At 44.3% G+C, this 26,751-nt stretch overlaps 1 protein-coding gene across 4 annotated transcripts in view; it reads right to left on the reverse strand.

Moving 5' to 3' along the window:
- Nucleotides 1–26,751, reverse strand: part of LOC138662257 (ficolin-1-B-like) — a 68,366-nt gene that overhangs the window by 28,660 nt on the left and 12,955 nt on the right. Inside the window, exons 4-6 of one of the 4 annotated variants that reach the window (XM_069747649.1) lie at nt 20,040–20,066; nt 19,764–19,891; nt 19,535–19,664 (exon numbers count right to left, since the gene is read on the reverse strand). In XM_069747649.1, the coding sequence (XP_069603750.1) occupies nt 19,535–19,664; nt 19,764–19,891; nt 20,040–20,066 (285 nt within the window). Of the gene's footprint in view, nt 1–19,534; nt 19,665–19,763; nt 19,907–20,039; nt 20,067–26,751 lie in introns of all 4 variants that reach the window. The other 3 variants (XM_069747650.1, XM_069747648.1, XM_069747647.1) reach the window with 3 other exon arrangements.

The raw sequence follows: 26,751 nt of genomic DNA on the forward strand, positions 1-26,751 counted from the left end.
TCTTGTTTTATATGTTCTTTGGAGTTGTCCTTATAACCCAAGATATTTGGGTAATATTAGCAGGGGGGTGACACGAGTGTCTTCTCGACCCCAGTTTTTTTATGTGCTTATTGATTACTGTTTGGATTCCCCCACATACAGTATGATGCCCCACAGTACATTCTCCCCACACACAGTAGGATGTCCATACAGTACATTCGCACCCCACATAGTATGATTTTCCCATAGTACATTCCCCCAATACACAGTTTGATGTCCCCTCAGCACATTCCCCCACACACAGAGTGATGTCCCCACTGTACATTCCTCCATGCACATTATGATGTCCCCACAGTGCATTCCCCCCATTCACAGTATAATGTCCCCATGGTGCAATTCCCCCCACACAGAATGATGTCCCCATGGTGCAATTCCCCCCCCCACACACAGAATGATGTCTATGATATCTGTCCCTATGGTGTATTCCCCCCTCCCCCACACACATTATGACATCCCCACAGTGCATTTCCCCCACACAGTAAGATATCTGTCCCCATGATGTATTTCCCCCACCCACAGTACGGTGTCCCCACAGAGCATTACCCCACACACGGTATGATGTCCCCACGGTGCATTCCCCCACACACAATTTGATGTCCCTACGTTCATTCCCCCACACACTGTATGATGTCACCATAGTACATTTCCCCCACACATAGTATGATGTGCCCACAGTACCTTCCTTCATGCATAGTATAATGTCCCCACTCTGCATTCCCCCCACACACAGTATGATGTCCCTATGATGCATTCCCCCACACACAGTATGATGCCCTCACAGTGCATTCCCCACACACACAGAATGATGTCCCTATGGTGCATTTCCCCCACACACTGTATGATGTCCCCACGGTGCATTCCCCTCCACACACAGTATGATGTCCCCACAATGCATTCCCACCACACCCAATATGATGTCGCCATGGTGCATTCCCCTCACACACAGTATGATATCACCATGGTACATTTCCCCAACAAACAGTATGATGTCCCAATGGTGCATTCCCCCCACACACAGTATGATGTCTGTCCCCATGGTGTATTCCCCCCACACATTGAGATATCCCCACGGTGCATTCCCCCACACACAGTATGATGTCCCTATGGTGCATTCCCCCCACACACTGTATGATGTCCCCACGGTGCATTCCCCTCCACACACAGTATGATGTCCCCAAGGTGCATTCACACCACAAAGTATGATGTCACCATAGTACATTCCCCTCACACACAGTATGATGTCCCCACAGTACATTCCCCCATGCAGAGTATAATGTCTCCCACTCTGCATTCCCCCCTCACACAGTATGATGACCCCACGGTGCATTCCTCTACACACAGTATGATGTCTGTGCCCATGGTGTATAATCACCGACTAAAGCATTACATAAACAAATAATTACAATACACAATAAAACGTACCATTTATTAATCTTACTGATAAAAATAACAACACTCACAACCTAAAAACGTCTACTATTAGGCTGACAAAAAGATACAGGGTGCACTCAGAACCTATTAAATAACCATCTTACCCTACCTTGCCGCGGAGGTTGGCACCCTAAAAGTCCTGCGCAATGGCGCCCCCGCTCACCGAAGACTCGCCCTAACTCACCCTGGAACACCCTCAAGTGAGGAAGATAGACAACCAGCAGACCATACAAACAGACAAACAAACAAAAAATGCAATTGGAGATGCAAAAAACAGTAAGTGCACATATGCTATAAAAGATTAGCACATATCAAGCAGAAAATTGCACTTATCCCCGTACGGCCTATAGCCTTAATATAGGATCAGACTGTACCTAGATACATGCTACCTGCCTGCGGGGGTTGGCACCCTATAATCCTGCGCAAATGGCGCCCCCGCTCTCGTCGTCTGGCCCTGATACGCCCTAATACTGCCAATTGGCAACCAGACCGAAAAAAATACACAAAAAGCAGTCCGCATGTACAGTCACCAATTAGGTAAACTATACCACCTAACCAAAAAACAAAAAACAAGACATCCCCAATAGCACAAACATATACATCTCAATATACATATCCCAGTATGTTCATCTCGACGCGTTTCCCCGAGGTCGGTTCATCAGGAGACATACTAAAAAGATTACACTTATCTGAGTGACGGGTAGAGGAAAAATCACTTAAGGAGGTGTACGGTAGAGCAGTGGGGAACAGTGTCCATCCCTGACCGCAGGTTACAATCAGCCTTACACACAGCGATTTCGCAGTGCTTTAAATACAATCGCACTCACCCCCTCATGGTGCTAATCAGCGCTTCCTGACCGACGCTGAATCAATCACTTCCGGGTCTTATTTCTTAAAGGGTAACTCATTTATGCGCAAATGCATGGCGCCCTACGTCAGCGCTTCAGCCGAAACGCAAATGCGTCTCAGCTCGCGCATGCCCCGTTAGTCTTCCAGGGTCAACATAAAAAGAGCGATATGCGTTCCACATCACGCATGCGCCCCAGCGCAACACCGCAGGGCGCCTAAATATGATTTATTACACACTTAGATTATACTAAGAAAGCGCCAGCGTTAGAAAGAAGAAAGGCATGCGCCACTAATAATACAAAATGAAAATATTTTGACCCTTACCCTCACTCCCAGATCTTGAAGGGTAACTCATTACTGCGCAAATGTATGACGCCCTATGTCAGCTCTTCAACTGGAACGCAAATGCATCTCAGCTCGCGCATGCCCCGTTCATCTTACAGGGTCTGACAACAGCCCAACATTAAAAGAGCAATATGCGATCCACATTAACGCATGCGCTCAGCGCAACAACACAGGGCGCCTAAATATGATAAGTTACACACTTAGACTATACTAAAAAAAACGCCAATTATTACGTCAGCGTTAGAAGAAATAAGGCAACGCCACTAGTAATACCAAATGAAAATAGTTTACCCCTTACACAAAAACACTGAAAAGAGCCACTCAGATAAATCCCCACCATTTTTAGATTGTGTATAAACAAAATACAAAAATAAATAATAATAATTATAAATGATAATGACCAACCCCACTTTTGGGACAATGGGTCAAAGGACAAAAATCCATCAGGGAATCACAATAGGGAGATGGTGCAGAACAATTATCACACAAAGCAGCCAAATTGCAGTTGGTCGTTCAAGCCTTGTGGTTTCATGCTCTTCATGCGAAATATCCATTTTGCCTCTTTCTGCAAAATTAAGCGGTCCCAATCTCCTCCTCTCACTGGTGGTGTCACAACCTCCATCACTGAAAAACTAAAGCACCTCAAGTCACCTCCATGTACCCCCCTAATATGATTGGAAATAGGGGTATCACGTCCATTCAAAATATCACCAATGTGTTCGCCCATCCTCCTGCGCAGCTCCCGTTTAGTTTTACCCACATAATCCATAGGGCAGCTGCACTGGAAAAGATAGACTACACCTTCAGTTTTACAATTAGCGAAGTGCCTCATATCATAAGCCCTTCCCGTACAAGAGCTCACAAAGGTGCTACTCCTCGAGACATATTTACAAAATTTGCATTTTCCACATTTAAAGGTACCATTCTGTCTCTTTTCCAACCAAGTGGGAGACTTCTTTGGGGGGAAAAAGGCACTATGGACCAATTGATCACGAATTGATCTCCCTCTCCTATATGTAATAGATGGAATATCAGGGATGATATCCCTCAAAACTGGGTCCATTCTCAGAATCCCCCAGTGTTTCTGAATTACTTCCCTTACCTTATAGGATTGATTATCATATGTACCTATGATTCTCAGATCATTACCCCCCTCCTCCTTCGCTTTTTTAACAAGCAAAGGGGCTCTCTCCTTAGTACTAGAGTTTTTAAAGGCCTCATTTAGGACACCCAACGGGTAGCCTCTATCCACAAATTTGTCTCTCAAGTCCCCCACTTGTCGGTAAAAGCCAGAATCAGTTGAACAGTTCCTTCTCATACGCAGGTATTGCCCCCTCGGTATACCCCTCCTCAAAGCCACAGGGTGATGACACTCCCAACGCAACAAATTATTAGTAGCCGTGGGTTTATAATACGTCTCAGTAACTATCCGCCCTGTGCTACTCCTAGAGATTTTCAAATCCAGAAAATTTATAGAGTCCCGTTGGAACTCATAAGTCAACCTAAGATCAATAGCATTGTCATTAAGTTCATCCACAAATCTAGAGAACGACGACACATCCCCCGACCAGAGTATAAGCACATCGTCTATATATCTACCCCAAAATAATATCTGAGGTTTCCACCAGAATGCGTCGTCGTCCCCAAAAACTGATTGGTCCTCCCACCAGCCCAGGAATAAATTAGCGTACGTGGGAGCACAAGGGCTCCCCATAGCCGTACCCCTGAGCTGGTGGAAGAACCTACCCCCAAAAGCAAAAAAATTGTGTTTGAGCACAAATTCAAGTAATCCAACAATGCACTGATTATGTCGGGACAACTGTGTACCCCTTGATCTAAGGAAAAAGTTAGTAGCTTGAAGACCTTTATCGTGTGGGATATTGCTATAAAGTGCCTCCACATCAATGGAGGCAAAATTTACGTCATCACCAAGGACAATGTCCTCAAGCCTGAGGAGGAGATCCGAGGAGTCCCTCACGTAAGAGGGCAACGAGGTTACAAATGGTCTTAACACTCTATCGATGTACACACTGGTGTTCTGCGTGATCGAATCGATCCCAGCCACTATTGGGCGACCCTTCAACGGGCTCAAGCCCTTATGCACCTTTGGCAATGAATAAAAAACGGCCAAACTGGAAACTTAGGAAGCATAAAATTATACTCATTCCTTGATATTAGCCCATCATTACTCGCTTCTATAAGTAGTGTTTTAAGATCTTCCATAAACTCTTTAGTAGGGTCCTTTCTAAGAGGTCTATACGTAGAAGTGTCTTTCAAGATATTTTCACACATCACCTGGTATTGGCAGAGATCTAAAATTACCAGGTTCCCCCCCTTATCGGAGGGCTTAAATACATAATCCTTATTGGCAGCAAGACCATCCAATGCCTCCCTTTCCGCTTTAGTTAGATTAGAATAGTACTTATCCCCCTGAGTGTTAATCTTTTCCAGATCCTCCACCACCAATCTGGTAAATATCTCTATGCTATCATAGCCCTCTTGAGGGGGCATTCTAACACTTCTAGGTTTAAGATCAGTAAATGGGCCTGTGTCCAAAGGTCTCTCATTCTCCCTAAGCAGGTCAGTCAGAATTCTCACACTGGGCAAATCCTCCTCCGTTATACCCAACAGCTCACAATCAGCCCGATCATGTGTTTTAAAAAACTTTTTCCATCTGACTTTCCTAATGAACAGATTAATATCCTTGACCCAACCAAATTCATCAAATTTATTTGTAGGGACAAAAGAGAGACCCTTGGACAACACGGACCTCTCCACATTACTCAAAGAGTAGGAGGAAAGATTTATAATCCTATTATCCTCCATTACTTTTTGTTCTTGACCTCCTTTTCTTTTGGAGGATCCGTACCCATAACCCTCTTTTTCTCCAAAAAAGACAAGGATGAGGATGATGGAGAGGGTCCTGAGGGAGACATCTCTCTTCTGTAAAGATTCCTTGTGACCATACGGTCCTGTCTTACCCATTTGTGTCTATTATTTTTCCTACGTGTACCTCCAAAGATACCCCTACTTTCCAAAAAACTGGGTGCCGCTCTATCAGTATCCGATGAGTCAATATCAGAAGATGATATATCTGTAGTATTTTGCAACCTCCTATCCTCCTGCAAAAATGTGTACACCCTTTTCTCTTTAAACTCCTGGATGTCCCGAGTAAACTGTTTATGTTTTCTGGCCTTAATTTCACTCTGGAACTGTTCAACTGTAGTTTGAAGGCTAGCCTCCCTCCTAGAAAAATCGGTATGTGTCTTAAATTTTAGGACCTCCTCCACTTGGTCAGCTAGTTTCTTGGAGGTAGCTTCAAAGGTTCTCTTCTCCTCTTCCAATAGAATAGTCATGAACCTTAGGGAGCTTTCAGTAAGTTCTGTTTCCCATCTACTTAGGAGGTTAGCGGACCTAGATCTCCGTGCTGGTGTAATGGAGATCCTAAGACCTTTTGGTACAATTTTATTCTTAATATAATTTTCCAGTGACTGCGTTTCCCACCAGGAGCGAATATTATCTTTATAACATGCAGTAAGATCGTTGAAAAGGCACCTCAAGTCTGTACTCTTAGTACCGCTTCCTTCCTCTACTTCAGAGAAAGCATCCAAAGCATCAGCCACCCATAACTCCCTATTGATAGTCCCAGACAGAAAGCCCGCCATAAGTAAACAATATCACAGAAAATATAACAAATATAAATGCCCCAATTAAAGTATAATCACCGACTAAAGCATTACATAAACAAATAATTACAATACACAATAAAATGTACCATTTATTAATCTTACTGATAAAAATAACAACACTCACAACCTAAAAACGTCTACTATTAGGCTGACAAAAAGATACAGGGTGCACTCAGAACCTATTAAATAACCATCTTACCCTACCTTGCCGCGGAGGTTCGCACCCTAAAAGTCCTGCGCAATGGCGCCCCCGCTCACCGAAGACTCGCCCTAACTCACCCTGGAACACCCTCAAGTGAGGAAGATAGACAACCAGCAGACCATACAAACAGACAAACAAACAAAAAATGCAATTGGAGATGCAAAAAACAGTAAGTGCACATATGCTATAAAAGATTAGCACATATCAAGCAGAAAATTGCACTTATCCCCGTACGGCCTATAGCCTTAATATAGGATCAGACTGTACCTAGATACATGCTACCTGCCTGCGGGGGTTGGCACCCTATAATCCTGCGCAAATGGCACCCCCGCTCTCGTCGTCTGGCCCTGATACGCCCTAATACTGCCAATTGGCAACCAGACCGAAAAAAATACACAAAAAGCAGTCCGCATGTACAGTCACCAATTAGGTAAACTATACCACCTAACCAAAAAACAAAAAACAAGACATCCCCAATAACACAAACATATACATCTCAATATACATATCCCAGTATGTTCATCTCGACGCGTTTCCCCGAGGTCGGTTCATCAGGAGACATACTAAAAAGATTACACTTATCTGAGTGACGGGTAGAGGAAAAATCACTTAAGGAGGTGTACGGTAGAGCAGTGGGGAACAGTGTCCATCCCTGACCGCAGGTTACAATCAGCCTTACACACAGCGATTTCGCAGTGCTTTAAATACAATCGCACTCACCCCCTCATGGTGCTAATCAGCGCTTCCTGACCGACGCTGAATCAATCACTTCCGGGTCTTATTTCTTAAAGGGTAACTCATTTATGCGCAAATGCATGGCGCCCTACGTCAGCGCTTCAGCCGAAACGCAAATGCGTCTCAGCTCGCGCATGCCCCGTTAGTCTTCCAGGGTCAACATAAAAAGAGCGATATGCGTTCCACATCACGCATGCGCCCCAGCGCAACACCGCAGGGCGCCTAAATATGATTTATTACACACTTAGATTATACTAAGAAAGCGCCAGCGTTAGAAAGAAGAAAGGCATGCGCCACTAATAATACAAAATGAAAATATTTTGACCCTTACCCTCACTCCCAGATCTTGAAGGGTAACTCATTACTGCGCAAATGTATGACGCCCTATGTCAGCTCTTCAACTGGAACGCAAATGCATCTCAGCTCGCGCATGCCCCGTTCATCTTACAGGGTCTGACAACAGCCCAACATTAAAAGAGCAATATGCGATCCACATTAACGCATGCGCTCAGCGCAACAACACAGGGCGCCTAAATATGATAAGTTACACACTTAGACTATACTAAAAAAAAACGCCAATTATTACGTCAGCGTTAGAAGAAATAAGGCAACGCCACTAGTAATACCAAATGAAAATAGTTTACCCCTTACACAAAAACACTGAAAAGAGCCACTCAGATAAATCCCCACCATTTTTAGATCGTGTATAAACAAAATACAAAAATAAATAATAATAATTATAAATGATAATGACCAACCCCACTTTTGGGACAATGGGTCAAAGGACAAAAATCCATCAGGGAATCACAATAGGGAGATGGTGCAGAACAATTATCACACAAAGCAGCCAAATTGCAGTTGGTCGTTCAAGCCTTGTGGTTTCATGCTCTTCATGCGAAATATCCATTTTGCCTCTTTCTGCAAAATTAAGCGGTCCCAATCTCCTCCTCTCACTGGTGGTGTCACAACCTCCATCACTGAAAAACTAAAGTCTATCTTTTCCAGTGCAGCTGCCCTATGGATTATGTGGGTAAAACTAAACGGGAGCTGCGCAGGAGGATGGGCGTACACATTGGTGATATTTTGAATGGACGTGATACCCCTATTTCCAATCATATTAGGGGGGTACATGGAGGTGACTTGAGGTGCTTTAGTTTTTCAGTGATGGAGGTTGTGACACCACCAGTGAGAGGAGGAGATTGGGACCGCTTAATTTTGCAGAAAGAGGCAAAATGGATATTTCGCATGAAGAGCATGAAACCACAAGGCTTGAACGACCAACTGCAATTTGGCTGCTTTGTGTGATAATTGTTCTGCACCATCTCCCTATTGTGATTCCCTGATGGATTTTTGTCCTTTGACCCATTGTCCCAAAAGTGGGGTTGGTCATTATCATTTATAATTATTATTATTTATTTTTGTATTTTGTTTATACACGATCTAAAAATGGTGGGGATTTATCTGAGTGGCTCTTTTCAGTGTTTTTGTGTAAGGGGTAAACTATTTTCATTTGGTATTACTAGTGGCGTTGCCTTATTTCTTCTAACGCTGACGTAATAATTGGCGTTTTTTTTTAGTATAGTCTAAGTGTGTAACTTATCATATTTAGGCGCCCTGTGTTGTTGCGCTGAGCGCATGCGTTAATGTGGATCGCATATTGCTCTTTTAATGTTGGGCTGTTGTCAGACCCTGTAAGATGAACGGGGCATGCGCGAGCTGAGATGCATTTGCGTTCCAGTTGAAGAGCTGACATAGGGCGTCATACATTTGCGCAGTAATGAGTTACCCTTCAAGATCTGGGAGTGAGGGTAAGGGTCAAAATATTTTCATTTTGTATTATTAGTGGCGCATGCCTTTCTTCTTTCTAACGCTGGCGCTTTCTTAGTATAATCTAAGTGTGTAATAAATCATATTTAGGCGCCCTGCGGTGTTGCGCTGGGGCGCATGCGTGATGTGGAACGCATATCGCTCTTTTTATGTTGACCCTGGAAGACTAACGGGGCATGCGCGAGCTGAGACGCATTTGCGTTTCGGCTGAAGCGCTGACGTAGGGCGCCATGCATTTGCGCATAAATGAGTTACCCTTTAAGAAATAAGACCCCGAAGTGATTGATTCAGCGTCGGTCAGGAAGCGCTGATTAGCACCATGAGGGGGTGAGTGCGATTGTATTTAAAGCACTGCGAAATCGCTGTGTGTAAGGCTGATTGTAACCTGCGGTCAGGGATGGACACTGTTCCCCACTGCTCTACCGTACACCTCCTTAAGTGATTTTTCCTCTACCCGTCACTCAGATAAGTGTAATCTTTTTAGTATGTCTCCTGATGAACCGACCTCGGGGAAACGCGTCGAGATGAACATACTGGGATATGTATATTGAGATGTATATGTTTGTGTTATTGGGGATGTCTTGTTTTTTGTTTTTTGGTTAGGTGGTATAGTTTACCTAATTGGTGACTGTACATGCGGACTGCTTTTTGTGTATTTTTTTCGGTCTGGTTGCCAATTGGCAGTATTAGGGCGTATCAGGGCCAGACGACGAAAGCGGGGGCGCCATTTGCGCAGGATTATAGGGTGCCAACCCCCGCAGGCAGGTAGCATGTATCTAGGTACAGTCTGATCCTATATTAAGGCTATAGGCCGTACGGGGATAAGTGCAATTTTCTGCTTGATATGTGCTAATCTTTTATAGCATATGTGCACTTACTGTTTTTTGCATCTCCAATTGCATTTTTTGTTTGTTTGTCTGTTTGTATGGTCTGCTGGTTGTCTATCTTCCTCACTTGAGGGTGTTCCAGGGTGAGTTAGGGCGAGTCTTCGGTGAGCGGGGGCGCCATTGCGCAGGACTTTTAGGGTGCCAACCTCCGCGGCAAGGTAGGGTAAGATGGTTATTTAATAGGTTCTGAGTGCACCCTGTATCTTTTTGTCAGCCTAATAGTAGACGTTTTTAGGTTGTGAGTGTTGTTATTTTTATCAGTAAGATTAATAAATGGTACGTTTTATTGTGTATTGTAATTATTTGTTTATGTAATGCTTTAGTCAGTGATTATACTTTAATTGGGGCATTTATATTTGTTATATTTTCTGTGATATTGTTTACTTATGGCGGGCTTTCTGTCTGGGACTATCAATAGGGAGTTATGGGTGGCTGATGCTTTGGATGCTTTCTCTGAAGTAGAGGAAGGAAGCGGTACTAAGAGTACAGACTTGAGGTGCCTTTTCAACGATCTCACTGCATGTTATAAAGATAATATTCGCTCCTGGTGGGAAACGCAGTCACTGGAAAATTATATTAAGAATAAAATTGTACCAAAAGGTCTTAGGATCTCCATTACACCAGCACGGAGATCTAGGTCCGCTAACCTCCTAAGTAGATGGGAAACAGAACTTACTGAAAGCTCCCTAAGGTTCATGACTATTCTATTGGAAGAGGAGAAGAGAACCTTTGAAGCTACCTCCAAGAAACTAGCTGACCAAGTGGAGGAGGTCCTAAAATTTAAGACACATACCGATTTTTCTAGGAGGGAGGCTAGCCTTCAAACTACAGTTGAACAGTTCCAGAGTGAAATTAAGGCCAGAAAACATAAACAGTTTACTCGGGACATCCAGGAGTTTAAAGAGAAAAGGGTGTACACATTTTTGCAGGAGGATAGGAGGTTGCAAAATACTACAGATATATCATCTTCTGATATTGACTCATCGGATACTGATAGAGCGGCACCCAGTTTTTTGGAAAGTAGGGGTATCTTTGGAGGTACACGTAGGAAAAATAATAGACACAAATGGGTAAGACAGGACCGTATGGTCACAAGGAATCTTTACAGAAGAGAGATGTCTCCCTCAGGACCCTCTCCATCATCCTCATCCTTGTCTTTTTTGGAGAAAAAGAGGGTTATGGGTACGGATCCTCCAAAAGAAAAGGAGGTCAAGAACAAAAAGTAATGGAGGATAATAGGATTATAAATCTTTCCTCCTACTCTTTGAGTAATGTGGAGAGGTCCGTGTTGTCCAAGGGTCTCTCTTTTGTCCCTACAAATAAATTTGATGAATTTGGTTGGGTCAAGGATATTAATCTGTTCATTAGGAAAGTCAGATGGAAAAAGTTTTTTAAAACACATGATCGGGCTGATTGTGAGCTGTTGGGTATAACGGAGGAGGATTTGCCCAGTGTGAGAATTCTGACTGACCTGCTTAGGGAGAATGAGAGACCTTTGGACACAGGCCCATTTACTGATCTTAAACCTAGAAGTGTTAGAATGCCCCCTCAAGAGGGCTATGATAGCATAGAGATATTTACCAGATTGGTGGTGGAGGATCTGGAAAAGATTAACACTCAGGGGGATAAGTACTATTCTAATCTAACTAAAGCGGAAAGGGAGGCATTGGATGGTCTTGCTGCCAATAAGGATTATGTATTTAAGCCCTCCGATAAGGGGGGGAACCTGGTAATTTTAGATCTCTGCCAATACCAGGTGATGTGTGAAAATATCTTGAAAGACACTTCTACGTATAGACCTCTTAGAAAGGACCCTACTAAAGAGTTTATGGAAGATCTTAAAACACTACTTATAGAAGCGAGTAATGATGGGCTAATATCAAGGAATGAGTATAATTTTATGCTTCCTAAGTTTCCAGTTTTGGCCGTTTTTTATTCATTGCCAAAGGTGCATAAGGGCTTGAGCCCGTTGAAGGGTCGCCCAATAGTGGCTGGGATCGATTCGATCACGCAGAACACCAGTGTGTACATCGATAGAGTGTTAAGACCATTTGTAACCTCGTTGCCCTCTTACGTGAGGGACTCCTCGGATCTCCTCCTCAGGCTTGAGGACATTGTCCTTGGTGATGACGTAAATTTTGCCTCCATTGATGTGGAGGCACTTTATAGCAATATCCCACACGATAAAGGTCTTCAAGCTACTAACTTTTTCCTTAGATCAAGGGGTACACAGTTGTCCCGACATAATCAGTGCATTGTTGGATTACTTGAATTTGTGCTCAAACACAATTTTTTTGCTTTTGGGGGTAGGTTCTTCCACCAGCTCAGGGGTACGGCTATGGGGAGCCCTTGTGCTCCCACGTACGCTAATTTATTCCTGGGCTGGTGGGAGGACCAATCAGTTTTTGGGGACGACGACGCATTCTGGTGGAAACCTCAGATATTATTTTGGGGTAGATATATAGACGATGTGCTTATACTCTGGTCGGGGGATGTGTCGTCGTTCTCTAGATTTGTGGATGAACTTAATGACAATGCTATTGATCTTAGGTTGACTTATGAGTTCCAACGGGACTCTATAAATTTTCTGGATTTGAAAATCTCTAGGAGTAGCACAGGGCGGATAGTTACTGAGACGTATTATAAACCCACGGCTACTAATAATTTGTTGCGTTGGGAGAGTCATCACCCTGTGGCTTTGAGGAGGGGTATACCGAGGGGGCAATACCTGCGTATGAGAAGGAACTGTTCAACTGATTCTGGCTTTTACCGACAAGTGGGGGACTTGAGAGACAAATTTGTGGATAGAGGCTACCCGTTGGGTGTCCTAAATGAGGCCTTTAAAAACTCTAGTACTAAGGAGAGAGCCCCTTTGCTTGTTAAAAAAGCGAAGGAGGAGGGGGGTAATGATCTGAGAATCATAGGTACATATGATAATCAATCCTATAAGGTAAGGGAAGTAATTCAGAAACACTGGGGGATTCTGAGAATGGACCCAGTTTTGAGGGATATCATCCCTGATATTCCATCTATTACATATAGGAGAGGGAGATCAATTCGTGATCAATTGGTCCATAGTGCCTTTTTCCCCCCAAAGAAGTCTCCCACTTGGTTGGAAAAGAGACAGAATGGTACCTTTAAATGTGGAAAATGCAAATTTTGTAAATATGTCTCGAGGAGTAGCACCTTTGTGAGCTCTTGTACGGGAAGGGCTTATGATATGAGGCACTTCGCTAATTGTAAAACTGAAGGTGTAGTCTATCTTTTCCAGTGCAGCTGCCCTATGGATTATGTGGGTAAAACTAAACGGGAGCTGCGCAGGAGGATGGGCGAACACATTGGTGATATTTTGAATGGACGTGATACCCCTATTTCCAATCATATTAGGGGGGTACATGGAGGTGACTTGAGGTGCTTTAGTTTTTCAGTGATGGAGGTTGTGACACCACCAGTGAGAGGAGGAGATTGGGACCGCTTAATTTTGCAGAAAGAGGCAAAATGGATATTTCGCATGAAGAGCATGAAACCACAAGGCTTGAACGACCAACTGCAATTTGGCTGCTTTGTGTGATAATTGTTCTGCACCATCTCCCTATTGTGATTCCCTGATGGATTTTTGTCCTTTGACCCATTGTCCCAAAAGTGGGGTTGGTCATTATCATTTATAATTATTATTATTTATTTTTGTATTTTGTTTATACACGATCTAAAAATGGTGGGGATTTATCTGAGTGGCTCTTTTCAGTGTTTTTGTGTAAGGGGTAAACTATTTTCATTTGGTATTACTAGTGGCGTTGCCTTATTTCTTCTAACGCTGACGTAATAATTGGCGTTTTTTTTTAGTATAGTCTAAGTGTGTAACTTATCATATTTAGGCGCCCTGTGTTGTTGCGCTGAGCGCATGCGTTAATGTGGATCGCATATTGCTCTTTTAATGTTGGGCTGTTGTCAGACCCTGTAAGATGAACGGGGCATGCGCGAGCTGAGATGCATTTGCGTTCCAGTTGAAGAGCTGACATAGGGCGTCATACATTTGCGCAGTAATGAGTTACCCTTCAAGATCTGGGAGTGAGGGTAAGGGTCAAAATATTTTCATTTTGTATTATTAGTGGCGCATGCCTTTCTTCTTTCTAACGCTGGCGCTTTCTTAGTATAATCTAAGTGTGTAATAAATCATATTTAGGCGCCCTGCGGTGTTGCGCTGGGGCGCATGCGTGATGTGGAACGCATATCGCTCTTTTTATGTTGACCCTGGAAGACTAACGGGGCATGCGCGAGCTGAGACGCATTTGCGTTTCGGCTGAAGCGCTGACGTAGGGCGCCATGCATTTGCGCATAAATGAGTTACCCTTTAAGAAATAAGACCCGGAAGTGATTGATTCAGCGTCGGTCAGGAAGCGCTGATTAGCACCATGAGGGGGTGAGTGCGATTGTATTTAAAGCACTGCGAAATCGCTGTGTGTAAGGCTGATTGTAACCTGCGGTCAGGGATGGACACTGTTCCCCACTGCTCTACCGTACACCTCCTTAAGTGATTTTTCCTCTACCCGTCACTCAGATAAGTGTAATCTTTTTAGTATGTCTCCTGATGAACCGACCTCGGGGAAACGCGTCGAGATGAACATACTGGGATATGTATATTGAGATGTATATGTTTGTGTTATTGGGGATGTCTTGTTTTTTGTTTTTTGGTTAGGTGGTATAGTTTACCTAATTGGTGACTGTACATGCGGACTGCTTTTTGTGTATTTTTTTCGGTCTGGTTGCCAATTGGCAGTATTAGGGCGTATCAGGGCCAGACGACGAGGGCGCCATTTGCGCAGGATTATAGGGTGCCAACCCCCGCAGGCAGGTAGCATGTATCTAGGTACAGTCTGATCCTATATTAAGGCTATAGGCCGTACGGGGATAAGTGCAATTTTCTGCTTGATATGTGCTAATCTTTTATAGCATATGTGCACTTACTGTTTTTTGCATCTCCAATTGCATTTTTTGTTTGTTTGTCTGTTTGTATGGTCTGCTGGTTGTCTATCTTCCTCACTTGAGGGTGTTCCAGGGTGAGTTAGGGCGAGTCTTCGGTGAGCGGGGGCACCATTGCGCAGGACTTTTAGGGTGCCAACCTCCGCGGCAAGGTAGGGTAAGATGGTTATTTAATAGGTTCTGAGTGCACCCTGTATCTTTTTGTCAGCCTAATAGTAGACGTTTTTAGGTTGTGAGTGTTGTTATTTTTATCAGTAAGATTAATAAATGGTACGTTTTATTGTGTATTGTAATTATTTGTTTATGTAATGCTTTAGTCGGTGATTATACTTTAATTGGGGCATTTATATTTGTTATATTTTCTGTGACATGGTGTATTCTCCCCACACACAGTATGATGTCCCTATAATGCATTCTCCCACACACAGTATGATGTTCCCACAGTGCATTCTCTCATGCACAGTGTAATGTCCCCACTGTGCATTCCCCTCCACACACAGTATGATGCCCCCACGGTGCATTCCCCCCACACTCAGTATGATGTCACAGTAGTACATTTCCTCCACACATAGCATGATGTCCCCACAGTACATTCCCCATGCTCAGTATAATGTCCTTACTCTGCATTCCACCCACACACAGTATGATGACCCCATAGTGCATTTCCCCCACATACAGTATGATGTCTCCACGGTACATTTCCCACGCACACAGTATGATGTCCCCATGGTGCATTACCCCACACATAGTATGATATTCCCGCAGTACATTCCCCCTCACACAGTATGATGTCCCCACGGTGCATTCCCCTCCACACACAGTATGATGTCCCCATAGTTCATTTCCCTCACACACAGTATGATTTTCTCAAAGTACATTCCCCACTCACACAGTATGATGTCCAAACAGTACATTCTCCCATGCACAGTGTAATGTCCCCACGGTGTATTCCCCTCCACACACAGTATGATGACACCACTGTGCATTCCCCCACACACAGTATGATGTCCCAATGGTGCATTCTCCCCACACACAATATGTCTGTCCCCATGGTGTATTCCCCCACACATTATGATAGCCACATGGTGCATTCCCCCCACACACAATATGTCTGTCCCCATGGTGTATTCCCCCACACACTGTATGATGTCCCCACAGTACATTCCCCCATGCACAATATAATGTCCCCACTATGCATTCCCCCTACACAGAGTATGACGTCTGTCTTCATGGTGTATTCCCCCCACACAGTATGATGTCCACATGATGCATTCCCCTCCCACACAGTATGGTGTCCAGACAGAAAATTCCCCCATGCAGTGTTTTTGTCCTAACAGTGCATTCCCCCCAAACAGATAGTATGAAGTCTGTCCCCATGGGGTATTCCTCCCACACATTATCATGCCCCCATAGTGCATTTCCCCCACACACAGTATGATGTCTTTCCAAATGGTGTATCCCCCCACACACAGTATGTCCCCATAATGCATTCCCCCCACATACGGTATAATGTCCCCATGGTGCATTCCCCCCACACAAAGTATGATTTTCCCGCAGTACATTCCCTCCACACAGTATGATGTCCCAACAGTACATTCCCCCATGCACAGCATAATGTCCCCATGAAGCATTCCCCCCACACACAGTATGATGTCCCCACGATGCATTCCCCCCACACAGTATGATGTCCCCACAGAAAATTCCCCCATGCAGTATTTTTGTCCCCATGGTGCATATTCCCCCACACAGTATGATGTCCCAATGGTGCATTCTCCCCACACACAGTATGATGTCTGTCCCCATGGTGTATTCCTCTCACACATTATGATGCCCCCATGGTGCATTTCCCCCACACACAGTATGATGTCTATCCACATGGTGTATCCCCCCCAAACACAGTGTGTCCCCATGATGCATTCCCCCCACACACGGTATGATGTCCCCATGGTGCATTCACCCCACACAAAGTATGATTTTCCCGCAGTACATTCCCCCCACACAGTATGATGTCCCAACAGTACATTCCCCCATGCACAGTATAATGTCCCCATGATGCATTCCCCCCCACACACAGTATGATGACCCCACGGTGCACTCCCCCCACACACACAGTATGATGTCTGTCCCCACAGTGTATTCCACCTACACACATTATGATATTTGTCCCAATGGTGTATTCTCCCACACACAGTAGGATGTCCCCCCGGTGCATTCCCCTCACACACAGTATCATGTCTCCATGGTGCATTCCCCCCACACACACAGTATGATGTCCCCACGGTGCATTCCCCCCACACACAGTATGATGTTCCCACAGTGCATTCCCCCCACACACAGTATGATGTCCCCATGGTGTATTCTCCCACACACAGTAGGATGTCCCCATGGGCATTCCCCTCACACACAGTACGATGTCCCCATGGTGCATTCCCCCCTCCACACACAGTATGATTTCCCCACGGTGCATTCCCCCCCACACACACAGTATGATGTCCCCACGGTGCATTTCCCCCACACACAGTATGATGTCTGTCACCATGGTGCATTCCCCACACACAGTATGATGTCCCCAAGGTGCATTCTCCCCCACACACAGTATGATTTTTCCGCAGTACATTCCCCCATGTACAGTATAAAGTCCCCATGATGCATTTCGTCCCACACACAGTATGATGTCCCAATGGTACATTCCACCCACACACAGTATGATGTCCCCACGGTGTATTCTACCCACACACAGTTTGATGTCCCAATGGTGCATTTCCCTCACACACAGTATGATGTCTGTCCCCATGGTGTATCCTTCCCCCACACACAGTATGATGTCCCCACGATGCATCCCCCCCCCCACACAGTATGATGTCCCCACAGAAAATTACCCTATGCAGTGTTTTTGTCCCCATGGTGCATATTCCCCCACACAGTATGATGTCCCAACGGTGCATTCTCCTCACACACAGTATGATGTCTGTAACCATGGTGTATTCCTCCCACACATTATGATACCCCCATGGTGCATTTCCCCCACACAGTATGATGTCTGTACACAGGGTGATTCCCCCCCCCCACACACACACAGTATGATGTCCCAATGGTACATTCCGCCCACACACAGTATGATGTCCCCACGGTGTATTCTCCCCACACACAGTTTGATGTCCCAATGGTGCATTTCCCTCACACACAGTATGATGTCTGTCCCCATGGTGTATCCTTCCTCCGCACACAGTATGATGTCCCCACGATGCATCCCCCCCCCCCCCACACAGTATGATGTCCCCACAGAAAATTACCCTATGCAGTGTTTTTGTCCCCATGGTGCATATTCCCCCACACAGTATGATGTCCCAACGGTGCATTCTCCTCACACACAGTATGATGTCTGTAACCATGGTGTATTCCTCCCACACATTATGATGCCCCCATGGTGCATTTCCCCCACACACAGTATGATGTCTGTACACAGGGTGTTTCCCCCCCCCCCCCACACACACAGTATGATGTCCCCATGGTGCATTCCCCGAACACAAAGTATGATTTTCCCACAGTACATTCCCAACACACAGTATGATGTCCCAACAGTACACTCCCTCCCCCATGCACAGTATAATGTTCCCATGATGCATTCCCCCCCCCCTCCACAGTATGATGACCCCCACGGTGCACTCCCCCCACACACAGTATGATGTCTATCCCCATGGTGTATCCTTCCCCCACACACAGTATGATGTCCCTATGGTGCATTCCCCACACACACTGGATGATCATGATGTCTGACCACATGGTGTATTCCCCCCACACATAGTGTGATGTCACCAGAGTACATTCCCCCCACACAGTGTGATGTCCCGACAGTACATTCCTCCCACACTCAGTATGATGCCTCCACAGTTTTTGACTTCCACACACACAGTATGATGACCCGATAGTAAATTCCCCTTGCACAATATAATGGCCGAACATACCCATAGTGATCATCACAGAAGCATTCCACTTGACTACTTGCCTGCTCGTTAGCAATTGTCCTGTTCTCTGCTGCCCGGCCATGTGACCTTAAGGTCGCTTCCTGCTCCACGGTTGTGTTCAACTGTATCTGTAGTCAGGCCATATCCCTGACCTTCCAGAACAATATCTAAGTGCCCAATTTCAAACCGTCTCTAGTTTTCCTTAATCCGTAGTAAAATGTGGAGCCCAAAACTGGATCCCATGTTGAGGATGTGGGCTTAGGAAGGAACCATACATGGGTAATATTACATTGGGATCTCAGGTTTATTCTCTTTTTATACACCTTAAAATCTTCCTTGCTTTTGCAGATATCGCCTGACATTGAGTTCTATTGCTCAGTACAGGTAATTATTATTATTATTTATTGTTATAGCGCCATTTATTCCATGGCGCTTTACATGTGAATTCTAACGCATTAGGTTGGGACTGGGATGTACAGAAACTGATGGTGCCACTTATCACTTTGCTTTATATAACTTTATAGACAAATAGTTACAGACTGTAACAACAAACCAGCCAGCGAGGACCCTGAACTCCGTCATTACCGGAATAAGTCAGACGATGAAGGTTGTCATTTCCCAGCCAGAATTCACTGCTCTGATGGCCAAATCCCTTCTTATAATCATTCCAGGCCCTAAAAAAATCCACAGAACCGTCCATGCGCCTCTGGAACACCTACGAGAAAAAAAAGCCTCACTCAGTACAAGTGTGTCCAATATGTCACTCAGCTTTCCCAGGTACAGATAAGTAATATTACTGCAGGGGGAAACTCACTGTCCAGCCGCCTCCATCACGCTCCATGTCACACAGGACAGTGAGAGGAGCGCCACCTTCTGGATAGACCGTGTACCACCCAGTGAGAGACTGACCCTGATCCAGCAGATCCTTACAGTTCTGGGCAGCTGAAGAAAGACCATCAATGGATCATAGAGAATATCAAATAAAAAATGAAATGAATTGTCTTTAGAATAATCAATGAAAATCAATTTAATTATAAATGTAACTAATTGATGAATAAAAAAGGAATTTAATATAAATCTCACAACTTACTGTGCTGAGGACAAACTCCCGCATCTCCTAGAGAGAAAACAGTGACATTTACTGTAATTAATACGGTACACATAATGTACAGAATATACCCATGTTATACAAGCTGTTCATATATAATTGTATATATAATATACCCTGGTTATACCAGCTGTACATATATTATTATATATAGAAAATGACCAGCTTTTACTGGCTGTACATTTATAGTTACATACAAAAAATGCCCACTTTATCCCAGCTGTACATATAGAATTATATACAGGAGATGCTCAGGTTATACCGGTGGTATATATATCTATATATATAATTGTCTAAGGGTTTTTCCGTCTGTCTGTCTGTCTGTCTTTCTGTCTGTCTGTCCTGGAAATCCCGGCTCTCTGATTGGTCGAGGCCACCAGGCCTCGACCAATCAGAGACCGGCACAGCATCGACGTAGAAATCCCGCGTCTCTGATTGGTCGAGGCCGCCAGGCCTCGACCAATCAGCGACGGGCACAGCGACGATGATGTCATAAAGGACGTAGACATCCCGGCCAATCAGAGGCCGGCACAGCATCGACGTAGAAATCCCACGTCTCTGATTGACACTTCTATATTGATCAGTCCTCCTGACACTTCTGTATTGATCAGTCCTCCTGACACTTCTGTATTGATCAGTCCTCCTGACACTTCTATATTGATCAGTCCTCCTGATACCTCAATATTGATCAGTCCTCCTGATACCTCAATATTGATCAGTCCTCCTGGCACTTCTATATTGATCAGTCCTCCTGACACTTCTATATTGATCAGTCCTCCTGACACTTCTATATTGATCAGTCCTCCTGACACTTCTATATTGATCATTCCTCCTGACACTTCTATATTGATCAGTCCTCCTGACACTTCTATATTGATCAGTCCTCCTGACACTTCTATATTGATCAGTCCTCCTGACATTCTATATTGATCAGTCCTCCTGACACTTCTATATTGATCAGTCCTCCTGACACCTCTATATTGATCAGTCCTCCTGACACTTCTATATTGATCAGTCCTCATGACACTTCTATATTGATCAGTCCTCCTGACACTTCTATATTGATCAGTCCTCCTGACACCTCTATATTGATCAGTCCTCCTGACATTCTATATTGATCAGTCCTCCTGACACATCTATATTGATCAGTCCTCCTGATACCTCTATATTGATCAGTCCTCCTGACACTTCTATATTGATCAGTCCTCCTGACACCTCTATATTGATCAGTCCTCCTGACATTCTATATTGATCAGTCCTCCTGACACTTCTGTATTGATCAGTCCTCCTGACACCTCTATATTGATCAGTCCTCCTGATACCTCTATATTGATCAGTCCTCCTGACACCTCTATATTGATCAGTCCTCCTGACACTTCTATATTGATCAGTCCTCCTGATACCTCTATATTGATCAGTCCTCCTGATACCTCTATATTGATCAGTCCTCCTGACTCTTCTATATTGATCAGTCCTCCTGACACTTCTATATTGATCAGTCCTCCTGACACCTCTATATTGATCAGTCCTCCTGACACTTCTATATTGATCAGTCCTCCTGACACCTATATTGATCAGTCCTCCTGACACCTATATTGATCAGTCCTCCTGACACCTCTATATTGATCAGTCCTCCTGACACCTCTATATTGATCAGTCCTCCTGACACCTCTATATTGATCAGTCCTCCTGACACCTCTATATTGATCAGTCCTCCTGACACTTCTATATTGATCAGTCCTCCTGATACCTCTATATTGATCAGTCCTCCTGATACCTCTATATTGATCAGTCCTCCTGACTCTTCTATATTGATCAGTCCTCCTGACACCTCTATATTGATCAGTCCTCCTGACACTTCTATATTGATCAGTCCTCCTGATACCTCTATATTGATCAGTCCTCCTGACACATCTGTATTGATCAGTCCTCCTGACATTTCTATATTGATCAGTCCTCCTGATCTATATATATAATTGCCTAAGGGTTTTTCCGTCTGTCTGTCTGTCTGTCTGTCTGTCTGTCTGTCCTGGATATCCCGGCTCTCTGATTGGTCGAGGCCGCCAGGCCTCGACCAATCAGCGACGGGCACAGCATCGACGTAGAAATCCCGCGTCTCTGATTGACACTTCTATATTGATCAGTCCTCCTGACACTTCTGTATTGATCAGTCCTCCTGACACTTCTATATTGATCAGTCCTCCTGATACCTCTATATTGATCAGTCCTCCAGTCTGCCGCAAATTCTGGAATCATCATTGTCCATATACTACGGGGACATGCATATTCTAGAATACCCGATGCGTTAGAATCGGGCCACAATCTAGTATATATATAATTATATACAGGAGATGCCCAGGTTATACCAGCTATACATATATAATTATATACAAGAGGTGCCCAGGTTATACCAGCTATCTATATATATAATTGTCTAAGGGTTTTTCCGTCTGTCTGTCTGTCTGTCTGTCTTTCTGTCTGTCTGTCTGTCCTGGAAATCCCGGCTCTCTGATTGGTCGAGGCCGCCAGGCCTCGACCAATCAGAAACCGGCACGGCATCGACGTAGAAATCCCGCGTCTCTGATTGGTCGAGGCCGCCAGGCCTCGACCAATCAGCGACGGGCACAGCGACGATGATGTCATAAAGGACGTAGACATCCCGGCTCTCTGATCCCTGTCGGCCTCGACCAATCAGAGGCCGGCACAGCATCGACGTAGAAATCCCACGTCTCTGATTGACACTTCTATATTGATCAGTCCTCCTGACACTTCTGTATTGATCAGTCCTCCTGACACTTCTGTATTGATCAGTCCTCCTGACACTTCTATATTGATTAGTCCTCATGACACTTCTATATTGATCAGTCCTCCTGATACCTCTATGTTGATCAGTCCTCCTGACACTTCTATATTGATCAGTCCTCCTGACACCTATATTGATCAGTCCTCCTGACACTTCTATATTGATCAGTCCTCCTGACACCTATATTGATCAGTCCTCATGACACTTCTATATTGATCAGTCCTCCTGACACCTCTATGTTGATCAGTCCTCCTGACACTTCTATATTGATCAGTCCTCCTGACACCTATATTGATCAGTCCTCCTGACACTTCTATATTGATCAGTCCTCCTGACACCTATATTGATCAGTCCTCATGACACTTCTATATTGATCAGTCCTCCTGACACCTCTATGTTGATCAGTCCTCCTGACACTTCTATATTGATCAGTCCTCCTGACACCTATATTGATCAGTCCTCCTGACACTTCTATATTGATCAGTCCTCCTGATACCTCTATATTGATCAGTCCTCCTGACACTTCTATATTGATCAGTCCTCCTGACACCTCTATATTGATCAGTCCTCCTGACATTCTATATTGATCAGTCCTCCTGACACATCTATATTGATCAGTCCTCCTGACACCTCTATATTGATCAGTCCTCCTGACACCTCTATATTGATCAGTCCTCCTGACACTTCTATATTGATCAGTCCTCCTGACACTTCTATATTGATCAGTCCTCCTGACACTTCTATATTGATCAGTCCTCCTGACACTTCTATATTGATCAGTCCTCCTGACACTTCTATATTGATCAGTCCTCCTGACACCTATATTGATCAGTCCTCCTGACACCTCTATATTGATCAGTCCTCCTGACACCTCTATATTGATCAGTCCTCCTGACACTTCTATATTGATCAGTCCTCCTGACACCTCTATATTGATCAGTCCTCCTGACATTCTATATTGATCAGTCCTCCTGACACATCTATATTGATCAGTCCTCCTGATACCTCTATATTGATCAGTCCTCCTGACACCTCTATATTGATCAGTCCTCCTGACACTTCTATATTGATCAGTCCTCCTGACACTTCTATATTGATAAGTCCTCCTGACATTCTATATTGATCAGTCCTCCTGACATTCTATATTGATCAGTCCTCCTGACACATCTATATTGATCAGTCCTCCTGACACCTCTATATTGATCAGTCCTCCTGACACCTCTATATTGATCAGTCCTCCTGACACTTCTATATTGATCAGTCCTCCTGACACCTCTATATTGATCAGTCCTCCTGACATTCTATATTGATCAGTCCTCCTGACACTTCTATATTGATCAGTCCTCCTGACACTTCTATATTGATCAGTCCTCCTGACACCTCCATATTGATCAGTCCTCCTGACACTTCTATATTGATCAGTCCTCATGACACTTCTATATTGATCAGTCCTCCTGACACCTCTATATTGATCAGTCCTCCTGACACTTCTATATTGATCAGTCCTCCTGACACCTATATTGATCAGTCCTCCTGACACTTCTATACTGATCAGTCCTCCTGATACCTCTATATTGATAAGTCCTCCTGACACTTCTATATTGATCAGTCCTCCTGACATTCTATATTGATCAGTCCTCCTGACACATCTATATTGATCAGTCCTCCTGATACCTCTATATTGATCAGTCCTCCTGACACCTCTATATTGATCAGTCCTCCTGACACTTCTATATTGATCAGTCCTCCTGACACCTCTATATTGATCAGTCCTCCTGACACTTCTATATTGATCAGTCCTCCTGACACCTATATTGATCAGTCCTCCTGACACCTATATTGATCAGTCCTCCTGACACCTCTATATTGATCAGTCCTCCTGACACTTCTATATTGATCAGTCCTCCTGATACCTCTATATTGATCAGTCCTCCTGATACCTCTATATTGATCAGTCCTCCTGACTCTTCTATATTGATCAGTCCTCCTGACACTTCTATATTGATCAGTCCTCCTGATACCTCTATATTGATCAGTCCTCCTGACACATCTGTATTGATCAGTCCTCCTGACATTTCTATATTGATCAGTCCTCCTGATCTATATATATAATTGCCTAAGGGTTTTTCCGTCTGTCTGTCTGTCTGTCTGTCTGTCCTGGAAATCCCGGCTCTCTGATTGGTCGAGGCCGCCAGGCCTCGACCAATCAGCGACGGGCACAGCATCGACGTAGAAATCCCGCGTCTCTGATTGACACTTCTATATTGATCAGTCCTCCTGACACTTCTATATTGATCAGTCCTCCTGACACATCTATATTGATCAGTCCTCCAGTCTGCCGCAAATTCTGGAATCATCATTGTCCATATACTACGGGGACATGCATATTCTAGAATACCCGATGCGTTAGAATCGGGCCACAATCTAGTACATATATAATTATATACAGGAGATGCCCAGGTTATACCAGCTATATATATATAATTATATACAAGAGATGCCCAGGTTATACCAACTATACATATATAATTATATACAAGAGATGCCCAGGTTATACCAGCTATATATACAGTGGGGCAAAAAAGTATTTAGTCAGTCAGCAATAGTGCAAGTTCCACTACTTAAAAAGATGAGAGGCGTCTGTAATTTACATCATAGGTAGACCTCAACTATGGGAGACAAACTGAGAAAAAAAAATCCAGAAAATCACATTGTCTGTTTTTTTAACATTTTATTTGCATATTATGGTGGAAAATAAGTATTTGGTCAGAAACAAAATTTCATCTCAATACTTTGTAATACATCCTTTGTTGGCAATGACAGAGGTCAAACGTTTTCTGTAAGTCTTCACAAGGTTGCCACACACTGTTGTTGGTATGTTGGCCCATTCCTCCATGCAGATCTCCTCTAGAGCAGTGATGTTTTTGGCTTTTCGCTTGGCAACACGGACTTTCAACTCCCTCCAAAGGTTTTCTATAGGGGTGAGATCTGGAGACTGACTAGGCCACTCCAGGACCTTGAAATGCTTCTTACGAAGCCACTCCTTCGTTGCCCTGGCGGTGTGCTTTGGATCATTGTCATGTTGAAAGACCCAGCCACGTTTCATCTTCAATGCCCTTGCTGATGGAAGGAGGTTTGCACTCAAAATCTCACGATATATGGCCCCATTCATTCTTTCATGTACCCGGATCAGTCATCCTGGCCCCTTTGCAGAGAAACAGCCCCAAAGCATGATGTTTCCACCACCATGCTTTACAGTAGGTATGGTGTTTGATGGATGCAACTCAGTATTCTTTTTCCTCCAAACACGACAAGTTGTGTTTCTACCAAACAGTTCCAGTTTGGTTTCATCAGACCATAGGACATTCTCCCAAAACTCCTCTGGATCATCCAAATGCTCTCTAGCAAACTTCAGACGGGCCCGGACATGTACTGGCTTAAGCAGTGGGACACGTCTGGCACTGCAGGATCTGAGTCCATGGTGGCGTAGTGTGTTACTTATGGTAGGCCTTGTTACATTGGTCCCAGCTCTCTGCAGTACATTCACTAGGTCCCCCCGCGTGGTTCTGGGATTTTTGCTCACCGTTCTTGTGATCATTCTGACCCCACGGGGTGGGATTTTGCGTGGAGCCCCAGATCGAGGGAGATTATCAGTGGTCTTGTATGTCTTCCATTTTCTAATTATTGCTCCCACTGTTGATTTCTTCAGTCCAAGCTGGTTGGCTATTGCAGATTCAGTTTTCCCAGCCTGGTGCAGGGCTACAATTTTGTTTCTGGTGTCCTTTGACAGCTCTTTGGTCTTCACCATAGTGGAGTTTGGAGTCAGACTGTTTGAGGGTGTGCACAGGTGTCTTTTTATACTGATAACAAGTTTAAACAGGTGCCATTACT

This window comes from Ranitomeya imitator, chromosome 2 (genome assembly GCF_032444005.1).
Source record: "Ranitomeya imitator isolate aRanImi1 chromosome 2, aRanImi1.pri, whole genome shotgun sequence".
NCBI classification, from domain to species: Eukaryota; Metazoa; Chordata; class Amphibia; order Anura; family Dendrobatidae; genus Ranitomeya; species Ranitomeya imitator.